This window comes from Prinia subflava, chromosome 4 (assembly GCF_021018805.1).
Source record: "Prinia subflava isolate CZ2003 ecotype Zambia chromosome 4, Cam_Psub_1.2, whole genome shotgun sequence".
Lineage (NCBI taxonomy): Eukaryota > Metazoa > Chordata > Aves > Passeriformes > Cisticolidae > Prinia > Prinia subflava.
Genome location: NC_086250.1, coordinates 10,734,373 through 10,754,869, shown reverse-complemented (window position 1 = coordinate 10,754,869; position 20,497 = coordinate 10,734,373). Strand labels below are relative to the sequence as shown.

The window sequence follows — 20,497 nt, the reverse complement described above, 5'->3', positions numbered from 1 at the left end:
AATCAAAATGGATTTGAATTTTCTATAGTAAAAGAAGGTAAAAAAAATAAAAAGGGAGGAAAATCAGAAAAGAACTGGCACACAGTTAGCCCATATGGCCTGATTACTCCTGGTATTTTGAGACAAGAATGTAAACCTGGTGAATTACTAAATGGAGTAACTCTTGGGTCTGACTGTAACTGAGGGGCTCAGTAACTCAGTGGCCACTGTGAGAGCCTTTTTTGTTGTTTCTCAGAGCAACTACTACATATCCTACATATTTTAGTCATGTTTCATCTGGGAGAGCCTTTAAAAGGGAAATTCCATCTACTCAGGTAGCAAACACCTGCAGTGTCTTAGGGAACTACAACAAACACCAGCTAGCTGGAGGTGTGGAAGAACATTCTTTTTTCTTCAGCTGTCTGGGCATCTGACAGTGAATAACCATAAAGGTGCCATGCATAGATGGGCATCAGTTGTTTTTTGTTTTTTTTTTTTCTTGACTGGCCCCTTCTTGGCAGATTTTAAACATAAAATGAGACAGTGACTGTACTGGGAACAGAGGGGCTGTTAACTCCTCTCCTACCCCTTCTGTCTGTGACTGCCAGCCATCAGTATATGGGCTGGATAACCTGGCTGTATCTATAGTTTTAGATGCTGAGAATTCGAGAGACTGGAGGAACAAGCTCTGAGACAATCAGGAACTCAAGGCCTTATCTCTGCATTAAATCCCCAAGTGCTGAAAGTCTGGACAGTTCTACATCTGCACTCTCAGTATTGAATCTTTTGACTAATTATTCCAAATTAGCTTCTACCTTTGTTTGTTTTATTATTTTTAAAAAATATCAGATGGGGTATAATCATTTGCCTTCCAGAAGAATGAGATAAACTATCTGCATTTGGTACTGGCATATTTTAAATTCAGTCTTTCATTAATTTTCCTCCTTACCTGTTACCTTCTTGTTTTCTTGTTATGAAGATAAAGTAGATTTCATTTTATTTTTCATTGTTTTATAACAGATTAATGTTTAGAAATGATCAGTTCCCATTAGTCATAGCTCATTCTTTCTTCTTTGCAGTCAGAGCTGTATGAAATCCTTTACTAAACAAAAGATGAATGATTTAATGTGTAACTCGAATTGCAAGAGAAATAATTACTGACAAAGGGCCATACTCAGATTTTTATCCTTCTTTCCTTTTGTGAAAACAATAATTTAATTTGATTCAGAGTTTCAAGAATGACAACCTTGGATGTAAAGCAAGTAAGGCAAACTTCCCCATGGAAGCAGAGTTGTATGTTATGGTCAGTAGAGAATCTGAGTCGCATCATTTTCATTTATTAGTTCTAAGTATAAAGACTTACCTTTCATTTGAAAAGACCTGGCTTCAATATTAAGAATGAAAAAAATTACATTTCTCTTTTACATAGTTTAATTCTTTTTGCACACTGCTGTTCTCTAAAATGACACCGTCCCTGCCTCTCTCACATAGAAGTTAGTTGTAATATAAATCTCATGCACCTGAAGATTTCTGAAACCTGTTTTTTTCCTTAGATCTCAGTTATGTTTGGCTCAGATGCCCAGATGTTGAATGAAATTTCAAAGCCTATAAACAAACAGTGCCCTGCCAGTCACTCAGCACCAATGGCCTGAGAGCTGCTTTTGTCCTTTCCCTTCCTGCTTTGGATGGCTCTTTTGCATGCAAGGAAGAAAAGACAAAAAGATCTGTGCTATTTCACAACTCCTTGAGATGAAACAGCCGATACAAAAAACCCCGCAAAAATATGAACTTCTGTGAATGCTTACTTGGAGAGAAAATAGAGTTAAAAAAGAATAGAAATACTCAGTAAAATAGTTAATTACTTACTGAGGAAAGGTTAAAAAGGCAAATGCAGCAACTGGGTAAATTCAGCTTATGCGGTGGTGGGGAATGTAAAAATATAAACACCTGAAGAACCTGCACACCAGGGCAGGTATGCAGTGTGCATAGTACTGTACACCCATGTTCACAGGGCTGTAGCTAGTTATGATAGTAAGATTATATCAAGACCAGGAAAAATTAGACTTAAATGTCCAACACTGAGCTTTCTTGGGCTGGAATCAGGATGTGTTGGAGTTTTGCCCATGTTTGCCACTGATGAATCTGGTTTTGTGCTACATGGCCCTTGACCTGTCACTGCTGCCAGTATAGTTTTCAGCATGGGTAGTCCAGTTTTCTAAATATGGAATATTTGCTTTGTTCAGGAAGAGGAGCAGGAATCAGAAAGGCAATTTGGTCCTTTCTTTTCCCACTGAGCTTCTTGACAGTCACTAACCAATACCTGTTTATTTTTCTGTAGGAGAAAACACTTGTGAGAAAAGACACTTGTGGAGAAAAGACTGGAGCAAGTCGCATGTGTTTGTGAACCTTTGAAATTTATGTGGTAAATAAAGGAATTCTAGTGAGAGAACTTGCCTTTCAGCTAAAAAAAAAAAATTATAGGAAAGAATAGAAAATTAGGAGCTACAAGGTGTTTCAGTTCTGCGCTTTTTGCTCCCACAGTGTTTGCAGGATGCTGCCCTCCCATCCCTTTGATGCACCACTGCTGTTCAGTCAAACCACCCATGGCTCCTTGTGGCCACTGGGCTTTCCCCTTGAAGTCAAAGGGAGTAATTGGTGCCTACTGGTGGCAAGATTTGTGTTGCTCAGCCAGGCAGCCTAGAGGCAGCTGCTGCAGTAAATCTTGCAGCTCTTGTGTTAGCTGACACCTCTAGCCCTGCAGGCAGTGCCAAGGGGGGCTGTTTCTGGAGGTGCCCTGGTTTTCTGCCCTGTTTGTTTGCAGGGGTGCCCAGGTACTGTGGAGAGTCCTCTTGAGCTGGAAAGGAAGGAAGCCATTCTTTGAGTTAAAATGTTTAAATTGAATCAAGGCAATGGATAATCAAATTTCAGTCTTTCATGGCTTGTAATAGAAAAATCCATGTGCATTGATAGTTCTCCCCAGTCAAGTATCCCTTGTTTGTATGGCTGCCTGTCAGCTTGAGATGGGTACCTGTGGTTTGAAAATTAAAACCCTTCGGTTTTCACATAAAGGGCAGGTCAAATATGTGTGGTGCATCCCCACCTTTTGCAGCAGATCACATAAAACTAAGTAAAACCCCATTTAAATGACAAAAGGATTCTTTGGCTACATGTTAGCTCTTTCTGGTAGTAGCTGAATAAAAGAAAAAAAACCCTAATAAATAATTAGGGCGGTAATATGTTTGACCATTATTTTTTAAGTATGACTTTTTTTCTGTTACTATTATAACAGAAATGATCCTTTCAAAGACAACTAAAGTGCTAATGATAGCTAAGAAGGTCATTCCTAGGAGGTTAAACTGGTTTAATTAGAATTTATGAGAAGGTTACTATAGGAGTGCAGAAAGATGTTAAGGGGTTAACCTATAAGAGATTACATTGTAGTCAGTGTTCTGTTAAAGTTTGAATTAATTTTTCCCATGGGTTTTTCACATTCTAATTTTCAACTAAATGAGACATCTGTTTCAGAAAAGGAAAATTTGCTATGGTTGTCATAGCAACTATCATTCTGTAAGAAAATTATTCCAATGGTTACTTTAGAACAGAAAGATAGAAATTCAGTACATAAAGCAACATCCGATTTCCAGCACAAACTCTGATAATTCAGCCCTTTTTGTGTGGCAGATTATTTGGCCTGCAAAACTTGTTCAAATGTTTTAAACATAAGGTTAATTGTGCTGTAAACAAATTCACCTCTGATATATTTTCCCCCTTGACTCTTATATGTAGACAATCATTATTCCTATCAAAATAATAAAACAGTTGGATTTCAGTAGAGTGTTGGAGACACTCAAATGTTTTGCTTGAAAAAGGTAAGACCTAAATCAAAGTACATTTCTACAGATGTGTGCTTCATTTCAAAGGTGAAATGTATTAATGATGTATGTCTTTAATAGCCAAATAAATTTTTCTTTGGTTGGTTTCTTTTCTTTTTTTTTTGAGGATAGTGGATTTTTCTCTTGTAGAACATACTTGACAGTATTTTCTTCATCAAATGTAAAATATTACTGAAAAATACATTATAAAAATAATTACACTTTTTCTGAGTAAGCACTAGCTGGGAATACAGAAATTTAGTACTTGATATAAAGAATTTGACTTTGTTTTCAGGTTCTGTCATAAATGCAAATTTTAGACAAAGTTATCTTTGCATGATACCCAGGTCATGGGCTCATTAGTGGGTATTAGAGAGGAAGGTTTTTTTCCTACTCAGAAACTTTGATAGCTGTTTTGTAATAAATTTTCAGAAAAAGAGACTTGGGGATTTATAAAATCCCTATGTGGTTATAAAGATGGTTTTTGCTTTGGGGGTGGGGGCACTGGAGCGTGTGATTTGTCTTTCTTCTCTCCAATGTAAAGCATGCCAGCATCCTCCGCTGAATCCTTTCTTGGACCTGGGATATGTATTTTTTTTTTTTTTTTTTTGCCAGAAATATTCCAGACATTTCCTTCCATCTCGGGATTGTCACAAAAGACAGCATAATGGCAAATCACACAAGTTGTAACATCTCCCCTTCACAAAAGAACAGCTCCAGCATGCATAACTTACCAGCCCCACTGCAGTCACCACAAAGGGAGCGAGGGAGGGAGGAGGGAGGGACGGGGGAAAGTGCTTCTTGTCTTAATAAGCAGATCATGCCTATTCATAAGGGGAAATGGGCTTTTTTAGAAAGTGGCCGTGTGTAGTCCAGCCCTGGTAGAGGCAGGCAGAGGCTCTCACAGCTGCGTATGCTGCTTGTGGTCCTCTGGATTTCAGCAGGATTAAGCTGACTTCTGGTGAGACCTGTGGCAGTCATGATTATTTCTCTTTAAAAATGCTTTGTTGTAGTATTAAAATAATTATTCTGTGAGTTTTTGAGCTGTGTTTCTTGGGCAAATGCTGGTATTTCCCCTTGGTTTCTATTCTGTGTCTGGCACACCTGGGGGATGGTGCCTTCCCTCGCTTCCCAGCAGGGACAATCCTGTCCCTGCCCAGCAGCACCAGGGCAAGCGAGGGGTGGGAGTAGGGATGTATATGCACTGAAACTGTGGACGACTTAAAATCCATGATTTACTGTTCTGACACTTCTTTTGCCACCTATTTGCCCCTGCAAATATTTTCTGTCAGTGAGAACTTGCTGCTGGAAAACGTGTCCTGGACCTACAGACAATTTGCCAAACAGTTGTGTATTGTCATCTTGGTGAAGAAATATACTTGGCATGTTAGGTGTGGAATAGAATCCCAAGGCAGGAAAGGATGAAGAGTTTAGAAAAAGCCAACCACTGTATATATTCACAAAGCTTCTGTAGTATCCAAGCACCTCACAAACTTCAGGGTTTTTATTTTCAAGGCATTGCTGTGTGGTAAGAATATTTTCCTTATCTCGGTGATGGGCTGAATGCAAGGAGGGGCAGATCCAGCTCCACAGAGCTTATGTGGTTGCTGTGTGGCAATGTCACATGGTAACATTGCTGGTAGCTTGCTTCACAATAAGCCAGTTAGGAGAATCCCATAATTGTTTTGGAAAAGACCTCTGAGATGATGAAGTCCAGACATAAGCCTGATGCCACTAAACCATGTCCCCAAGCACCACATCTACACATCTTTTAAATGCTTCCAAGGCATGGTGACTTAGCCATTTGACCTATCTTTGAAGAGTTTTTCTCAATATCCAATCTAAACCTCCCCTGATGCAACTTCAGGCCATTTCCTCTTGTCCTATTGATTGTTACCTGGTAGAAGAAACCCAATTCCCACCTTGCTAAAACCTTCTTTCAGGAAATTTTAGAGATAAGGTCTCCCCTGAGCCTCCCTCTAGACCCTGTCAGCAGGAAGGTGAGGACAGGCTGCTTGGAATGTTGAATAGGTAACCAGAAAAGTGTGAGTTTGTGGCCTGATGTAGGGATGTGTCTTTTTCTTAGCCAGCAGCCTTGGCCTGAGCAATGTTACTCAGAACAAGATTTGTGCTTCACTGCTAGTGCTGTTAGCATCTCTCCTTCACACACCTTCTTCACCTCCCTCATCACAGCTTCTGAAGGCTGGGACACATATTTCTGGTCCCAACAGCAGATGTTTGAAGTGTCACCCTTTGTTTTTTTTTTTCTTCCCTGGGACACCTGTTTCTCAAGACCCTGGTTATCCAGGGCATATGATGAAGAGGCAGGGGATGAGAAAGAAATCCTTTTGGTCAATAGTTGAGCTTCTTTTTGTCTGTGGAAGAACATTCTGTTCATTGTTCTTCAAATATGGGTATGGCCACAAGACGTCAATCAAAAAATTATTAAAACTTCCAACCTAAAACTAACCCCTCAGTTTTATGACCTAGAATTGGAGCCTAGTCAGCAAGACATAATTTAACACTGTGATATAATTGCTGTGAAATATAGTTTTTTAATCAATGGGATAGAAAGACACAGATAAATTATGTTCTGACTGGCAGTGTTACAGTCCCGCTGCTCCATGATGAGCTGCTCCATAAGTGCATTTTAAAAAATGTAAATGCCTGTCTGATAAGGAATCCTGAATATGGAAAGTCTTAAAAGCAAGTCAGCACACCAGAGGACAGAAGAAATTTGTGTGTAAGAGAAGCAGCAGTATTCCTGTTCTGATGGGATGTATCCAATTAGGGAAAAAAAGCAGCAGAGATGATGCCTCTGACTTTGGAGCAGGATCTGTCATGGTGCCAGGGTCTGTCCTTGCCCAGCTGGTCATAGGCTAAGGGCCAAACATGCTGGGAGCCAATGTGAAACATAAATCACATGGAGGTGTCTGAGACAGCTGTTCTTCTAAATGTTGTGAGAGTCAGCGTGATAATCCACACATGGAGATCTTGGTATCCAGAGCTTGTAAGTAGTTGGAGCAATACTGTGAAAATTTTACTGTATGCTGTCTTCTGAAAGTGGGGAGGACGGCACGTATCTGCCGTACAAGCTAAACAACACTGCTTGTGTGGAAAGAGGGGATTACTGTGCACACAAAGAAGAAAATGAATGCTGTTTGTGTCTCCAAATTCCATGGTAGTAAAGAGTCAAGCTCAGTATTTTAATTAGATAACCAGTACATGGAAGTAGCACTGAAGACATTCTCCTCCTCTCTTGGCAGGCAACCTTGGTTTTATGGCTGGGGCTTTAATCTTCCACGAGGCCAAGCACTATTAGAGAAATGGAACCTTATTCCAGATGGAATAGATATTCTTATAACACACGGACCACCTCTCGGTAAGAAAATACTCGTGCTCTTAGCTGGGTATTTCAGATGATTATGTGGTAACTGATGGCTCTCCTTAGGAAAAGAGTGCAATCCTGACTTAGAAAAGTCAGAAGCAACTTGATTTCAATATTGATTTCAGCAGCGCCAGGACCTCAGCTCATGATTACCTATGATATGTCCACTCAATGGCAGGGAATTAAATAATGGCTTAAAAGATAAAACATTAACACACAAAGCCATAATGAGCTTTATAAATAAGAGGGTCTCATTTTCCTATACACATGTCTAATCTACCACTGGTGAAATGACTAGATAGAAAGCATGGAGTCTGATTGAAAAGAAATGCAGGATTGGGATCTTATTTTTTATCACTTTCTCCCTGACTTGCTACTGCATTCTCCCACCAAGTACCCAGGATCTCTTTTTTCCCTCACCATGCTGACTTAGTGCACCTTCTGCCTCACAAACCCAGATGCTCCCCATTGTTTGCCTGTTCTTTGGACAGAACAGTTGAACAGCTTATCTGTAATACAATTTGGAAACAAGAACAGATCAAAAAGAAACAGTTTTGCATGTCTGTTTTTAAAATATTAATATAGGTGATATAAAAGCTATCTATCTATAATAGATTTCTCATATTCCTAGAAAATTTTGACATTACCTTTGCTATAGAAATAATACAATCACACAAACTTGTCCAGATTCAGTAAAGGCTTAAGGCTTTTAAAGCTATTTTTCAATGTATTTAACATATAGCAGTCTATATTTAATGTGGCTGTGTGTTTGACTCTCACTAATTTAATAAATGGACATGAATAAGAAGCATGTACTCAAGTGTTCTACTGAGTCTTACTGTGCTTTGCGTGAAATGAAGGCAGTTGGTTTCTTTAAACCTTTAGATTCCCCAATTTCCTGAAGCTAAAACCCTCGTCTCCCACCCTTTCTTCTCTTTCAGAGCTTGGAGGAGAAAGTATCTAAAGAGTTTGTGTTTTGTTTTCTTTAGAAAGACGTGTTTGCATTCCATTGCTCACTAATCCTGGAGGAAAGAAGTTCTTTGTGAGCAGAGTTTCTCACAGTTAGGAGTGTGTGTTTTGATTCTTCACCTAAGTGGAGTCTCATGCCATGCCATGGACCAATTTTAATATGAGCCTGTATTGTAAAAGTGGATGTCAGAAATTAAGTGTTTGGCCCTCAGATATCAGCTCCAAGCCATTGGTATGAGGGTAATCCATGCTAGGATCCAAGAGACAGTGCTGTGTCTTTCATGCAGTTTTATTTATAAGTCATATTTACAACTTTTTCAGAAGCTTTTTCAGCACTTTGAAAACCCCTTTTAAAGCCAGCTGACCAGCTGTAAAACAATCCAACCTTCAGCTGACTGAAGATTCACTTGAATTCTAATGTTGGAAAGTGGAGAGGTTCAACCACCTTGCTACTTCAGCCACCAGGCCTCTCCAGTAGCCTCAGGCATCAGCAGAGGAAGGAGGACCCCTGAAGTGCACTGCAGAGCTGGCACTCAACAGACAGACTTCAGTCATACATTTAATAGTAAATTTAATAATTGAAAAGTAAATTAATAATTGCAACAAATCTGAGGAAGGGCCACCCATCTCCAGTGCTTGTAATGGAGTAATGTGAATTCCCCCCATCTCCACATCTCAGTATGTGTTCTCTTTTTTTTTTCTTTTAATTCTTTATCTTCAACCATCCCCCAAGAATTTCCTTTTTTTTTTTTTAGAAGTTCCTGTTTCTTTGTCTCTCCTTTATTGATGCATTAATAGATGGCTCAGGCACAGAACCCTCTGCCTGAGGGCAGGAGCTGTTGGTCTCCCTGACACCCGTGGCAACAAATAAATGACACTTCAAAGAGCTTAGCACTCTGCTTAACTTACAGAACCACCTTATTGTGCAGCTCTGTCCGCAGACCTTTTGGGAGACAGCATCCTCCTTGACCCTCCCAGCCAATTATTTTAACCAGAAAGCTGATTCCTGTTGTTCTGATCTTGGAACTCGCTAGAGTTGTTCCTAATGGTCATAAATAGCAATCAGTCCTCTTGCACATTCTGGGTTTTTTTTCTCCAGCATGGCTGCCTAAATTCTGCCCATCATCCATTTTCTGTGCTGCTTTCTCATTCCCTCACTTCAAAAGAGTGTGCATCCTTCTGAATCAATTAATCAATTAATACTACATTATTACATAGACCTGAAATTGTCTGATTTAGGTGCAGAAGCACCATTAACAGTTAATGAACTTTGTTTTTCATTTAGCCATGTAACAAAAATCTGAGTAATTTTTCTCTTGTTTTAGAGAAGTGCTTTGGGAAGAAACTGGGGCAGGAATACATGGGAGGCTCACACAGAATGAGAAAAAAAGGGTTAAAACAGCTATTTTTGACCATTTTTTAGTAACCTGCTTATTATTATTAACGAAGATATGCAATATATTTCATAGCTTATGAAATACAGTATTTGTGATTATGGGATCGGTGTTCATGCTCATTTACATATCAGCATTTTTTTGTTTCCTAAAGATCTCCACTTATGATTCTCATTTCTCTTCCAAAAGTTCACTTTTTTCCTTTGTTTTTAATTTAATTTCACCTTTAAGTCTTCATTTGCAGCTGTCTGCTTGATAGTCTGTGACAAAGATTTATACTTTCCTGACAGCTGCAGAAACCTGTTTCAAGCAACCAAACATTAAAAAACCCCTAAGATGAACTCTAATTGTTAGCTAGGTGTAATCAATTATTCTTAGTTTGTGTAGTCAGGTGTACATAATAAGCTGCAAACATATGGGAAGGCTTCAGAAGGGTGATAATGCATGTAAACAAAAACATGTTCAACATAAATAATGCTTAATTTAATGGAGAAGTTAATTTTATGGATTTTTGTTTGTGAAGTTTTTGAAGTGGAAATACTTTTGGCTTTATGTTCACCGCACACATTTTGATAATTAACTGTTTCAAATCATTGGAGTAATAAAACCTATGGCTATAATATGTTTACTCTGAAAAAAAAAAAACAAACAAGGCATGACTTTATTTCAGAGGAATTGCTGGCCTCACTTTGACCAGTGAATTTTGACCTCCCTTTGATGGCACAAGTGAATTCACCAGGGGTGAGCATTGCTCAGTCTGGCTGTAGTTCAGCAGGACTTTTTTCTTCTGCATCTCCAGACAGATGCCAAACAGCACCTTCAGGTCTTTGACCGTGATCAGAACTTCCTCTTTTTGGCACTTAAGATGCCCCTTTCCCATTTTTTTTCCTGAAAATTGAACTTAGCTCTCCGAGTAGCTATGAAACAAGTGCAAACTTTTGCCTTTTTGGTAAAACCTCACAGTTTACTGAGCCCAGTCTTCAAGCACTGGCAGCTAAAGAGGTATTTCTCAATGTGTGAAACTACCCTGAAGCTCTAGCAAATCTGAGAGCTTTTCCAAAAGCTTGAATACCACACTTCTGGTCTTTTAAACCAGTTGGTTGGCTGCTTAGCCATGCTTGAGTGGACATCAAAAGTAAATGTATGAAAACCAGGTCCAGGCTCTGTGCTTTTGCCTAAAAGCACAATATATTCACACTACTGCAGCAAATCCAAGAGATGCAAAGCTATGACAGGCACACAGGGAAAATATCAGAGCAACATAATAAAAGCAGGAAGATTTTATCTTTTAGGTTTCCAAATTTGAGCCTGATGACAATGACTGAACAATAGAAAGAAAACAGATTGGTTGTTGCAAACACTCCAATACAACATCCTCCTTATACTACTGCTTGGAAGGAAACGTGAGACTTCAGTTGGCAGTAAACATCCCCCTGCAGTAATTTTAGACAAACAGGCAAGTTGATGTAACATTTCTGTCTATTTTCATGAGAAATACATTTTTACACAATTTTTCTGCAAGTAAATGCAGCACTTAAAGACATCTTCTGCAAAAAGCTCGAGTTTCTCTTCCTATCTGAGATCCATCAATTTAGGCAAGTGGGGATTGCTGTGCCATGAAGTGGTTTAACTCAAGGATGTTATTTTTTGGGCATGGAGTGGATTCCTCACCTGAGCTCCACTACTGCAGGATTCAATGTGATAACAAGAGTTGTAGTATTGGCAACACAGGTTCCATTACACTGGTTCAAGTGTTCAGTCTAAAAAAGTAGGTCCCAGGACTGGTTTTAAATATTTAAATGTTCTTTTGAATTCTTTAGAGGCTCGCTTTGGACTTACTGCTCTTTACATCTCATTCTCTTCAGCAGGAAAAATGGGTAAAGCGTTGAGTTATCCCATTAACAACAGTGCAAAAAAATTGCTTTGATTGCAGTGATTATTTTTATTCTTTGAAAAACAACTGCAAAAGGTTATCATAGTCCTTTTTATCGAGATGAGCTTTTATGGTTTTCTGCCAGGTTTTTTCTTTCCTTCCTCTTCTGCTTACCAAGGGAGACACAGCTTTTGCCATTTCAATTCTTCTGTGGATGTTTGTAAAAAGCCACGTGACCTGAAATCTCAAAAATGCTGTGTAACAGCACAACTTTGTGGATTACCTGTCTTCTCTTAAAGCTCTCCTTTCCTTTCCAAAGGTTTTCTAGACTGGGTTCCTAAGAAAATGCAACGGGTGGGATGTGTTGAGCTGCTGAACACAGTCCAGAGACGAATACAGCCAAGGCTTCATGTTTTTGGTCATATCCATGAAGGTCAGAACACATTTCTTTTTATATATATCTGTATTTAGAAACCACAAACAGAGAAGGCTTAACCAGCATTTTCAAACTTGAATGTCTGAACTGGAGCACTTCTAGAATTCAGATACATATTTAGCTGCATATATAGAGGTGAAATTGGCTGATACCCACATTTCAATACTCGTACTTGAGCTTATCTTTCATTTGCTACATCTATGTTGATGCTTCTTTCACAGAGATGAGTACTCTGAATTTTAAAATAAGAACACAAGCCAAAACATTACAGAAAGTGACTAAATATTAGGATGAAGGGATTTTTTTTCCTCAGCAGAATCTGTGCTTCACAATTATTCATGTAAGATCTCTGTGTCTCAGCTTCTGTGCTTGTAAAAGGGGTAGGAATGTTTTGAGGGTTGCTTCTAAGGCTTGGTCTTCAAGATTGTACAATAACAGTTGTACATCTCTCCCTATCACTGTGTATATGAAGTTGAAATGAAGAGGGATGTCACCACTGACTGGTGTAGAAGTTCCAAGATATTTGTGGATGCATTTGGTTGCTTTGGCAGGGGAAACATTTTGTGCTCAGACGAAACAAGTGGTGCTATTGACTATTTGGTGTTTAACTGGGAAAAGAAATGAGTTACCTTCATACAAGCCAGTAAATTGTGACAGATATGCTCTGCTGAAGTCAGTGACAGCAGGAGTTCATCTCCAGGCAAAGGGAAAGCTAGATGCTGTCTGTCCTGTTCACATAGCAAGGCAGCAAGGCTTCAAGCAGTGCCCCCAGCCCAAGCAGAAAGCAGTGGGCTGTGCAGGAGTGAACCATTGGCGTGTAAGTGTGTATTATCAGCTGCTCAGTCTTTGGCAGTGCTAACTTACTGGCAGGAAAAGGTACCCCACAACTGCCAGTTTTCTGCTCCTGGGACTGCTTCAGCCTTTGCTGTAGGATCTCTGTGGGTCTCACCAGTGTAGAGATGAAAAACTGGAGGAGCTGGCATTCACATACTTCTGGTTTTGTGAGAACCCTTCCCAAGAGATCCCTCTGTGACTTGCTGCTGGGGGCTTTTCACAGCAGAAATGACATTGCTGGTGGTGAAAAATTAATGGATAAGATGTTCAGATCATTATTTTACAGCTCAAGGATTAGGTCCATTCTCCTCGTGTCTCATCTGCAGTGACCTGTTAATGCCTGGTTAATGTCCAAAGTGCTGTCAAATCACAGAGTAAACAAATAATGCTGCTAGAGAAGTCTTTGATATTCCAACCAAGAGAGCTGGTGAATACAGTTCAAACTCACTGTCATTTCACAAATTGTAAGCCAAGAGGGTTGCAGGGGATATAAGCAAACAGCAAGCCATGAAGCTTCAGGCAGGTAAACAAAATCACATCTGCTAAAACCAAGCCCAACTTTGGCTCTCGAGGGAAAAGAATGATACCTCCATAGAATGGTAAATCCTGTGAATTAATGTAGTTGGCACAGTAGGTATCAAAACACAGAAGCAAGGTACTCCTCTTGTTAACTATCATAATTTAGAGAAAACAAATGGGGAACTGCAGAGCCTGTTTTTCAGTGGGATGCTAAATCTCTGCAGAGGAGAATTCCCATTGCAGGCAGCCTGTGCAAACGAAGCTGCACTTTGTACAGAGAATGCATGATTTGAACAGATGAGTTCTTCCTCTGAGTGAGCATAGCTACATCTGCAGCAGTCATTTACTGAACATCTGGGGGGAAGAGGTGCTTATAAGAGATGTTTCTTCCCTATTCCCTCTCTGCACTACCATGTCTGCCAAAAAATACCTCTACACATGGGCTTGCTGCTGATCCACCCCTGGAAGGGACAAGCAGCATGGCAGGGGCTCTGGCTGAAATTCTGGTTTTCCCATTATAGCCAGTACTCCACTGAGGTCATGGCCAAGGAAACTCTGCTGGCAGTGGGACAGGAGGGAAAGCTGCAGCATGAGGAATCTTCCAGCAAAAGGAGTGTGTTAGCAGGCTGCTTCTGTTCTCTCCAAATGTGCAGCCGAGGAGTCAGAAAGCCCCAGCCGCGGTGCTGACTGTCCTCCGTGCATTTTGTGTTTTCCTCAGAACAGTTGTTCTGTGGCTAACAGGAAGGGATTTAAAGCAATGACTGTGACAGGAGCCTGACAGACTTTTCTTCCCTCCCTGGTCCCTAATTATAGTGTGTTTTTTTCCATGGGAGGTCCAAGAGGCCCTGCATTATTCAGTGTGTTTTAAGGAACCAACAAGAAAGAAATTTGTCTACTGTTTCTTTGTTTGCAAATTATCCAATTTTCGGTGCTCTGAAAGACACAAAATTGCATTCAGAAAAACCACAGGGTCCTCAGTATCTAGGATTTGAATAGCTAGAACTCAGTGTTTATATAGCAATGAATACATTTCACTATTAACTTTATGAAAGGTGAGATTGAATCTTGGTACAAATGCTTTCTACCAGGTGATTTCCCCAAAATCATGTATTTCTGCTGATGAATGCAGTTCATATTGATCATAATATTTCAGTGAAAGTTTCCAATGAAAGCTTTCCAGTGAAAGCTTTTAACTTTCATATAATCAGGCTTATGTTTTTTCCTAGAGTTTCATTAAAAGATTTTTGACAACGGAGAGTGTGTCTGCTTTTTCATAGCACCAAGGCTGTCAAAGGGCTTCCTCTTCACTTTCTGAAACAGCATTTCACTGTACTTCTACAGGCAGTACAGCTGCAAGTTTGGTTTTTTGCAGATTTAGCTCTGAAATTGCCTTGGGTGTCTAGCCAGACATGAAATGTAGCTGAAGCTTTTTCACCACTGGTGAGACACATGGATATGTGTGTTCTCCTGTGGAAATGTTCTGGTGTTTTAGGGTGTGAATTCACCTTGTCTGTTAGACAATGCATCCAATAATAAAATTATTTTTTCTTAGCCTGGGTAGGCATTTTAGTGCCTTTCCATCAAGTTTGGTCAACAAGTTCAAAGACATAGCAAGAAGAGGTTCCTACTAGGCAAATCCTGCCCAGATGCACATGCACATGTACTTGCCTCAGTCAAGCAATGCTTTTTCTTCATGAATTGCTTAAAGAATGTTCAGCACAGGGCAGGAAAAAAGGTGGGAAGATTAAAATTGCCCGAAGTTTGCTGCACAGATGACTGCATGCCTAAACCATCAGAAGCATCCTTTCCAAAATTAAAAGGTTTTAAGAGAAAAATCTCTGTAGGGGAAAGCATCTATCTTTTAAGGAGGTTTAGTGAGCTGGCTGCCAGAGATAATAGCCACTAGCTACTGGGGTCCATTTCACTTTTCTTACACAATTGAAAAAAGTTCTGCTGTAGGACAAAGATGGCACTGATTCAGGGAACATTTATGTTTTGCACAGAGAGAATTTTTAAATTCCTTCTGAGTAATAAAAAATGTGGCAATTATCATTGTATGATAAAGGTAATTAAAAAATAAAAAAGATAATAAGGAACAATGAGAGTAACCAGAATTTTTCTTCCTTTGTAGGTTATGGTGTCATGGCTGATGGAACCACCACCTACGTGAATGCATCTGTGTGCACTGTGAACTACCAGCCACTTAATCCGCCTATAGTTATTGACTTACCTACTCCAAGGAACACATGATTATAATGAGGATTTAAAGTTGTACCCAACACATTAGCAACTTTATATTGCTGGCTGAGAATCCCAATAGGGAACCATTCAACAAAAAAAGCAAAATCCTTCTTTTTTTTCCCTGCTAGCTCTTCACAGATAAATTTAGAGTAACAAAAGTGGACAAGGACAAAGACATTTTGGTGCCAGAGACAGATTAAAGACTTACATTTCACCATTAAAATGTTTGTGAACACAGAAAAGTGAATGCATTCCACATATATATATATATATACATATATATATATCTATATATATATATCTAGTAGGGGCTTTTGTACATACCGTATATTGGACTCATTAAAAGAACAATGTCTTTCAAAGGACTGTTTCTTTAAGAAAGTTTGCAGTTTAAACATAAGTGTTTAGACTAGGATTTCCTCATTTCAAATGTTTTCCAGTGAGCTCTTGGTAAAGTGAAAATGATGGTAAAGATGTTTTCCCTTAATCAATGTGAAAATATAAAGGACGGTGCACAAATGACCAGTCTCAGGAGGAAAGCTGTTTCTCCAAGTCCTCCAGGTCTAAGTCTTTGCATCTATTCAAAACCAATGCAATAGAGGCCCTAATTCACTGTACTGAAATGAAGTTTTACTGCATCTGGCATTACAGATGGCAAGGGAAATGGTGCATATTGCCAGCATGCTGTAAACAGCTCAACATTCAAGAAGGGAGACTGTGTTAAGTGCAGTATAAACTCAGGAATTTGTAACCTGGCCTCGCCTGTTCAAAAAAAGAAAAAAAAAGAAAAAGAAAAAAATAGATGACATTTCCCTTATAAAAAAGGAAGGAAAAATATAACTGTTTTCATATAGTAAAGCGATATGTGATTGTATTTAAGGAAAAAAGAAAGAGAAAACCTGCAAAGAGCCCACCCAATGATCAGTAATGGTATTTTAAATAAAACCCACTAGGGCCATTGGTTTAAAACCTGCTAAGGGGACGTGCAAACAATGATGAGATTATTGGTTTGAATTTGGCCCTGGTCAGGAGGGGTTAAATGTCATTGTGATCATTTTGTCAAGGGGAAGGCATCAACCCCAAGGTGTACTTTGGGCGCTCACTTTTGGGTGGCTGTGAGTAATGGGTACACACCAAAGTGTGCAGAGCAGAGGTCACCTCAGGGGACCTGGTACTGCTGACTGCCCACTCATGGACACTGCTGAGAGAGGCCCAGCACAAACCCAGGAGAAACCCATCTGTTGTGTTGTTTTTGGCACCAGGCAAAGCAGGGGACGTGTCAGGAGCTGGTTGGGATGGTCCACAGCCATAGTACTGCCCATGCAGCTCTCCTGCAGTGTTAGCAGAGGTACTGAAGCTGTTGGATTTCAGTCCTGTCCTAGGCAGAAGCTTAAGAATTGATTACAAAGCCACCAAAAAAACCCAGGGCTTCAGACATGTCCTGCAAGAAATGGATTTTTGCTTTGAAAAAAACCGTCTTTTTGACTTGATGGTGATAATTTAACTGCTGTATTCTGAATGTGGACATCCTGAATTTGGGGCTGACAGCATCTAGACATTAATCTTGTTCACACACATTGGGCAGACCACAGCACTGCCAGCTCAGAGTTGGTTGCAGCTCTGTGCATAGCCCACACCTGCACACATGCATTGGAGAACTGTGTGTGTTACATGGATGTAAATGTGAGTTGTATGTAGCAGCTGCACGTACATTATACACATAAACAATTTAAAATACCCGTGTTGCAAAAACCAGGCCATGTGAGCTTTGACTCTGAGCAAAGTGGGCACAAGCTCTGCTTTTCACTGGCTTCCCACGTGCAGCAGCTTTTCCAGGTGCTGCCTGGAGCTGAGACACTCAAGCCCAGTAAGTGACTCATGCTGTGGACCCACAAGAAGCCACCAGACCCTCAGAAAACATGACAAGACTCAGGTCTGTCATTTCTTGTAATCTGTTGGGTGACCATGTGTCTAAATTAATGTACTGCTTTTTTTTTTTCCTGAAAACAAAACCCAAAACAATTGGTGACACCTACAACTGGTTTTTGGGTGAGTGGTTCACAAGTGCATGAGCAGTCTGCCATTAATGCAGATGGGGCCACTCCTGTCAGAGCTACTGGTGCAGAAATTTCAGGATCAGCTCCTAAATCAGTAAGAACTGAAATTCATAGTTGAATATGAACTCCTGTCATCATTGGGAAGATGAACAATAGCATGTAGATAGAATAAAAGTGGCTTAGCTAGTCACAATTCAAGTGGTTTGCAACAAATGTGGCAGGAAATTGGCTGCATGTTAAAGTCTGAAATGTTTACATTCGCTCACGGCACTTAAATGTTAAAGTGAAGGGAAGAGGTCCTTTTATTAGCCTCAGCAAAATTTCTATGTCAACCATAAAATATTATCTTTAAAATAATTTTTCCTAAGGTATCTTCCAAATACTGTGTATTTTTATGTGGAAAGGATATGAAAGCAACTGTTTCTTCAAAATATCATTTAAAGTACTTGAGATATGAAAGCTGAAAGATTATTTAATCATTTTGGCATAATTTGAGTGTTGTAATTTTTCGTCAAGCATGTTAGAAAAATAAAGTCTTTAAAAAAAACCCCAAAAGAACCCCACACAACAAAAAATAAGGTCTCTTAATGTCCAGCTCACGTGATCAGCTCCATGTTGGAATGACTGTCATCTCCAGGGGTAGGAGAGAGGCTGTGGGACATTAAAGTTCTTATGGAGGGGAGTCAGCAGAGGGTGCCCTGCTCTGTCCCCCAGCTTCCAGCACATCTGCAGAGGGTAATGAGCTCGAGGTTGGGGCTGCAGAGAGAGGGGAAAACAGCAATTGCTGCCTGTAATGGATGTATTTTGGTGGGAGAGTGGGCCAGGCGGGTCTAGGAGGCAGGGAAAAGCTACGGTGGGAGTGCTGCAGCACAGCTCTGGAGAGGTCGGGAACTGGGATGCCATCCTTTGGGAGTGGGCAGCCATTGAGGGAAGGAGAGTTCCTGCTCTGAGTTGGGTGTAAGGACATAACTTCACAGACAGGGAGGTTAAGGCCAGGTGAATATTTTTATTTTAACTTTGTGGGCACAGAAAATTCTGAATTTCTGATCTACCTCAGATAAGGGAGACCGTGAAAAGGAAGATTTCCACAAATGTGGCTGAGCCATTTTCAGCTCTATTTAAATTTGAGATGCTCCCTCAAGTAATTTCCTGCCCCACCTCCCCATGGCTGATATTTGTCCAGGTAGCAGCGCTCCTGAAGGAAGGGGTGATGTGTATCACTAATATGTGCATTCCCATCACCAGGCAGAATTGTTGGCTGGGATTAATTCTGGTTCATTTCAGCAATGAATAGGGGAGATATCACTGCACGTCAATGAAAAGGAAAAAAAAAAAAAAAGATGACAAGATTATTTTTACCTCCCTCAGACACATACGGCTGAGGATGTGAAATGTTCCTTGACTAGAAGGAAGGAGCAGGCTGGAACTCAGTACCCACCCAGGCAGCTGCTGTTGGTGCCCCTGGAAGGATCAAAACCCCTGTCTCAGGGTCATGCTGGGGACACAGCAGGTGGGAAGGTGCTCTGCTCTTGCTGCAGGAGGGAGCCAGAGGAGATATGAAGTGGTTTGTCTTTTCCAGTCACTGACTGCTGCCAACAGTCAATGCAAGTATTTCAGAGGAAGGAGGAATGAGACATCCCTTCGAAGGCAATTTTTGGAATAATCTGCCCATGGGGATCTTTGCCCCCCTCCCATTTATTGCTGTTTGTGTGAAAATTTCTCTCTTAAAACCCATATTATTGCTTTCTGCTCAAGTAACTCACACACAGCAAATATAACTGCAAATGGTCTTTCCTTTCAGGTACATTCCTGTCCTTTTCTTGCAAGTCTCTCTGCATCTGTGATTTTAGTGATATTTTGGAACAGGGAGCACCCTGGATGATTATGCACAGTGCATTAGAACAAAAATATTTCACTTATCCTTGTATGTGTGCTGCTGCTGGGGTTTATTGACTGTCCCTTTGTTCTCTTTTTATGTGAAAAGTGAAAATAGGACTACTTACAAGCACCTCTTTTGTGCCATTTGTTATTTTGTGTACTGGCCATTATGTTGCTTTTTACTCACTTCATCTAGAAATTAAAATAATTTCAATTCTAGCTAGACTCTATTTCTAACTCCCTTATTTTCCCATCTCAGAAATGCTCCCCTCCTCTCTTTTTGATGTGCCATTTGGGAGTTATGAGAGGCAGCAGTGCCAGAAGAGGACCTCCTCTTCTTTCCTAGCTGAGCATTTAGACACAGTTCTCTGCTACTTTCTCTCCTGACTTGTATCCAATATCTTCATTTTTAGGAGTTTTTGGGACAATAGTATATATTTGTAATCCCCAGCAGTGAGCTGCCTATGGCCCTGGCTGGGATTTGTCTTCAAAAGGGAGAACTGATCTGGACTTACCACAACCATCTGCCCTTCCTCTCAGGGAGCCTTACCCTGTGTCTGTGCTGGGGATCTTCTTCCCCCCACTGGCCTGTTCCCCTGGCTGTGGTGGTGCCCTTGGCAATTCTCATCATCCCTAGTTGGGCTTTGCTGCTGGAGGGCAGCTCATCCTCCAAGTGTGGGGAGCTGGGGGTGCTGCTGGATGGGATAAGGAGCTGTGTGACATTGGCACAGCCCTCATCCTGCTTTTGGGGATTTTGTTTCTTAGCTGCTGCCCAAACCATGACCCTTCCTTGCCTCCTATGAACAGTTCTTCCACAAAGGTCTTTATCAAAACCTTCACAATTGTCTGCACCAATTATATCAGTGATAGCTCTTCTGGCCAGGACTTTGATGTACAAAAGCTTTCAAATAAATTAAAGGAACCGACTTTTCCTTTGCACAAATCATCTGGCATTGTTTGCCCCCCTCAGTGAAGTGCATTCCCTTTCCAAAGCACGAGGGACTAAAACTGAGCAGAGCAATTAACCTCACCACACATCACTGGCTCTGTGCACACT

General features: G+C 40.4%; 1 protein-coding gene across 1 annotated transcript in view; it reads left to right on the top strand.

Moving 5' to 3' along the window:
• The window catches only part of MPPED1 (metallophosphoesterase domain containing 1), a 61,413-nt gene extending 43,309 nt beyond the window's left edge, over nt 1-18,104 (top strand). The window contains exons 5-7 of the mRNA XM_063394873.1: nt 7,118-7,233; nt 11,795-11,908; nt 15,396-18,104. Coding sequence (XP_063250943.1) covers nt 7,118-7,233; nt 11,795-11,908; nt 15,396-15,514 — 349 coding nt within the window. The 3' untranslated portion in view covers nt 15,515-18,104. The remainder of the gene's footprint in view (nt 1-7,117; nt 7,234-11,794; nt 11,909-15,395) is intronic.
• Nucleotides 18,105-20,497: the final 2,393 nt, after the last annotated feature.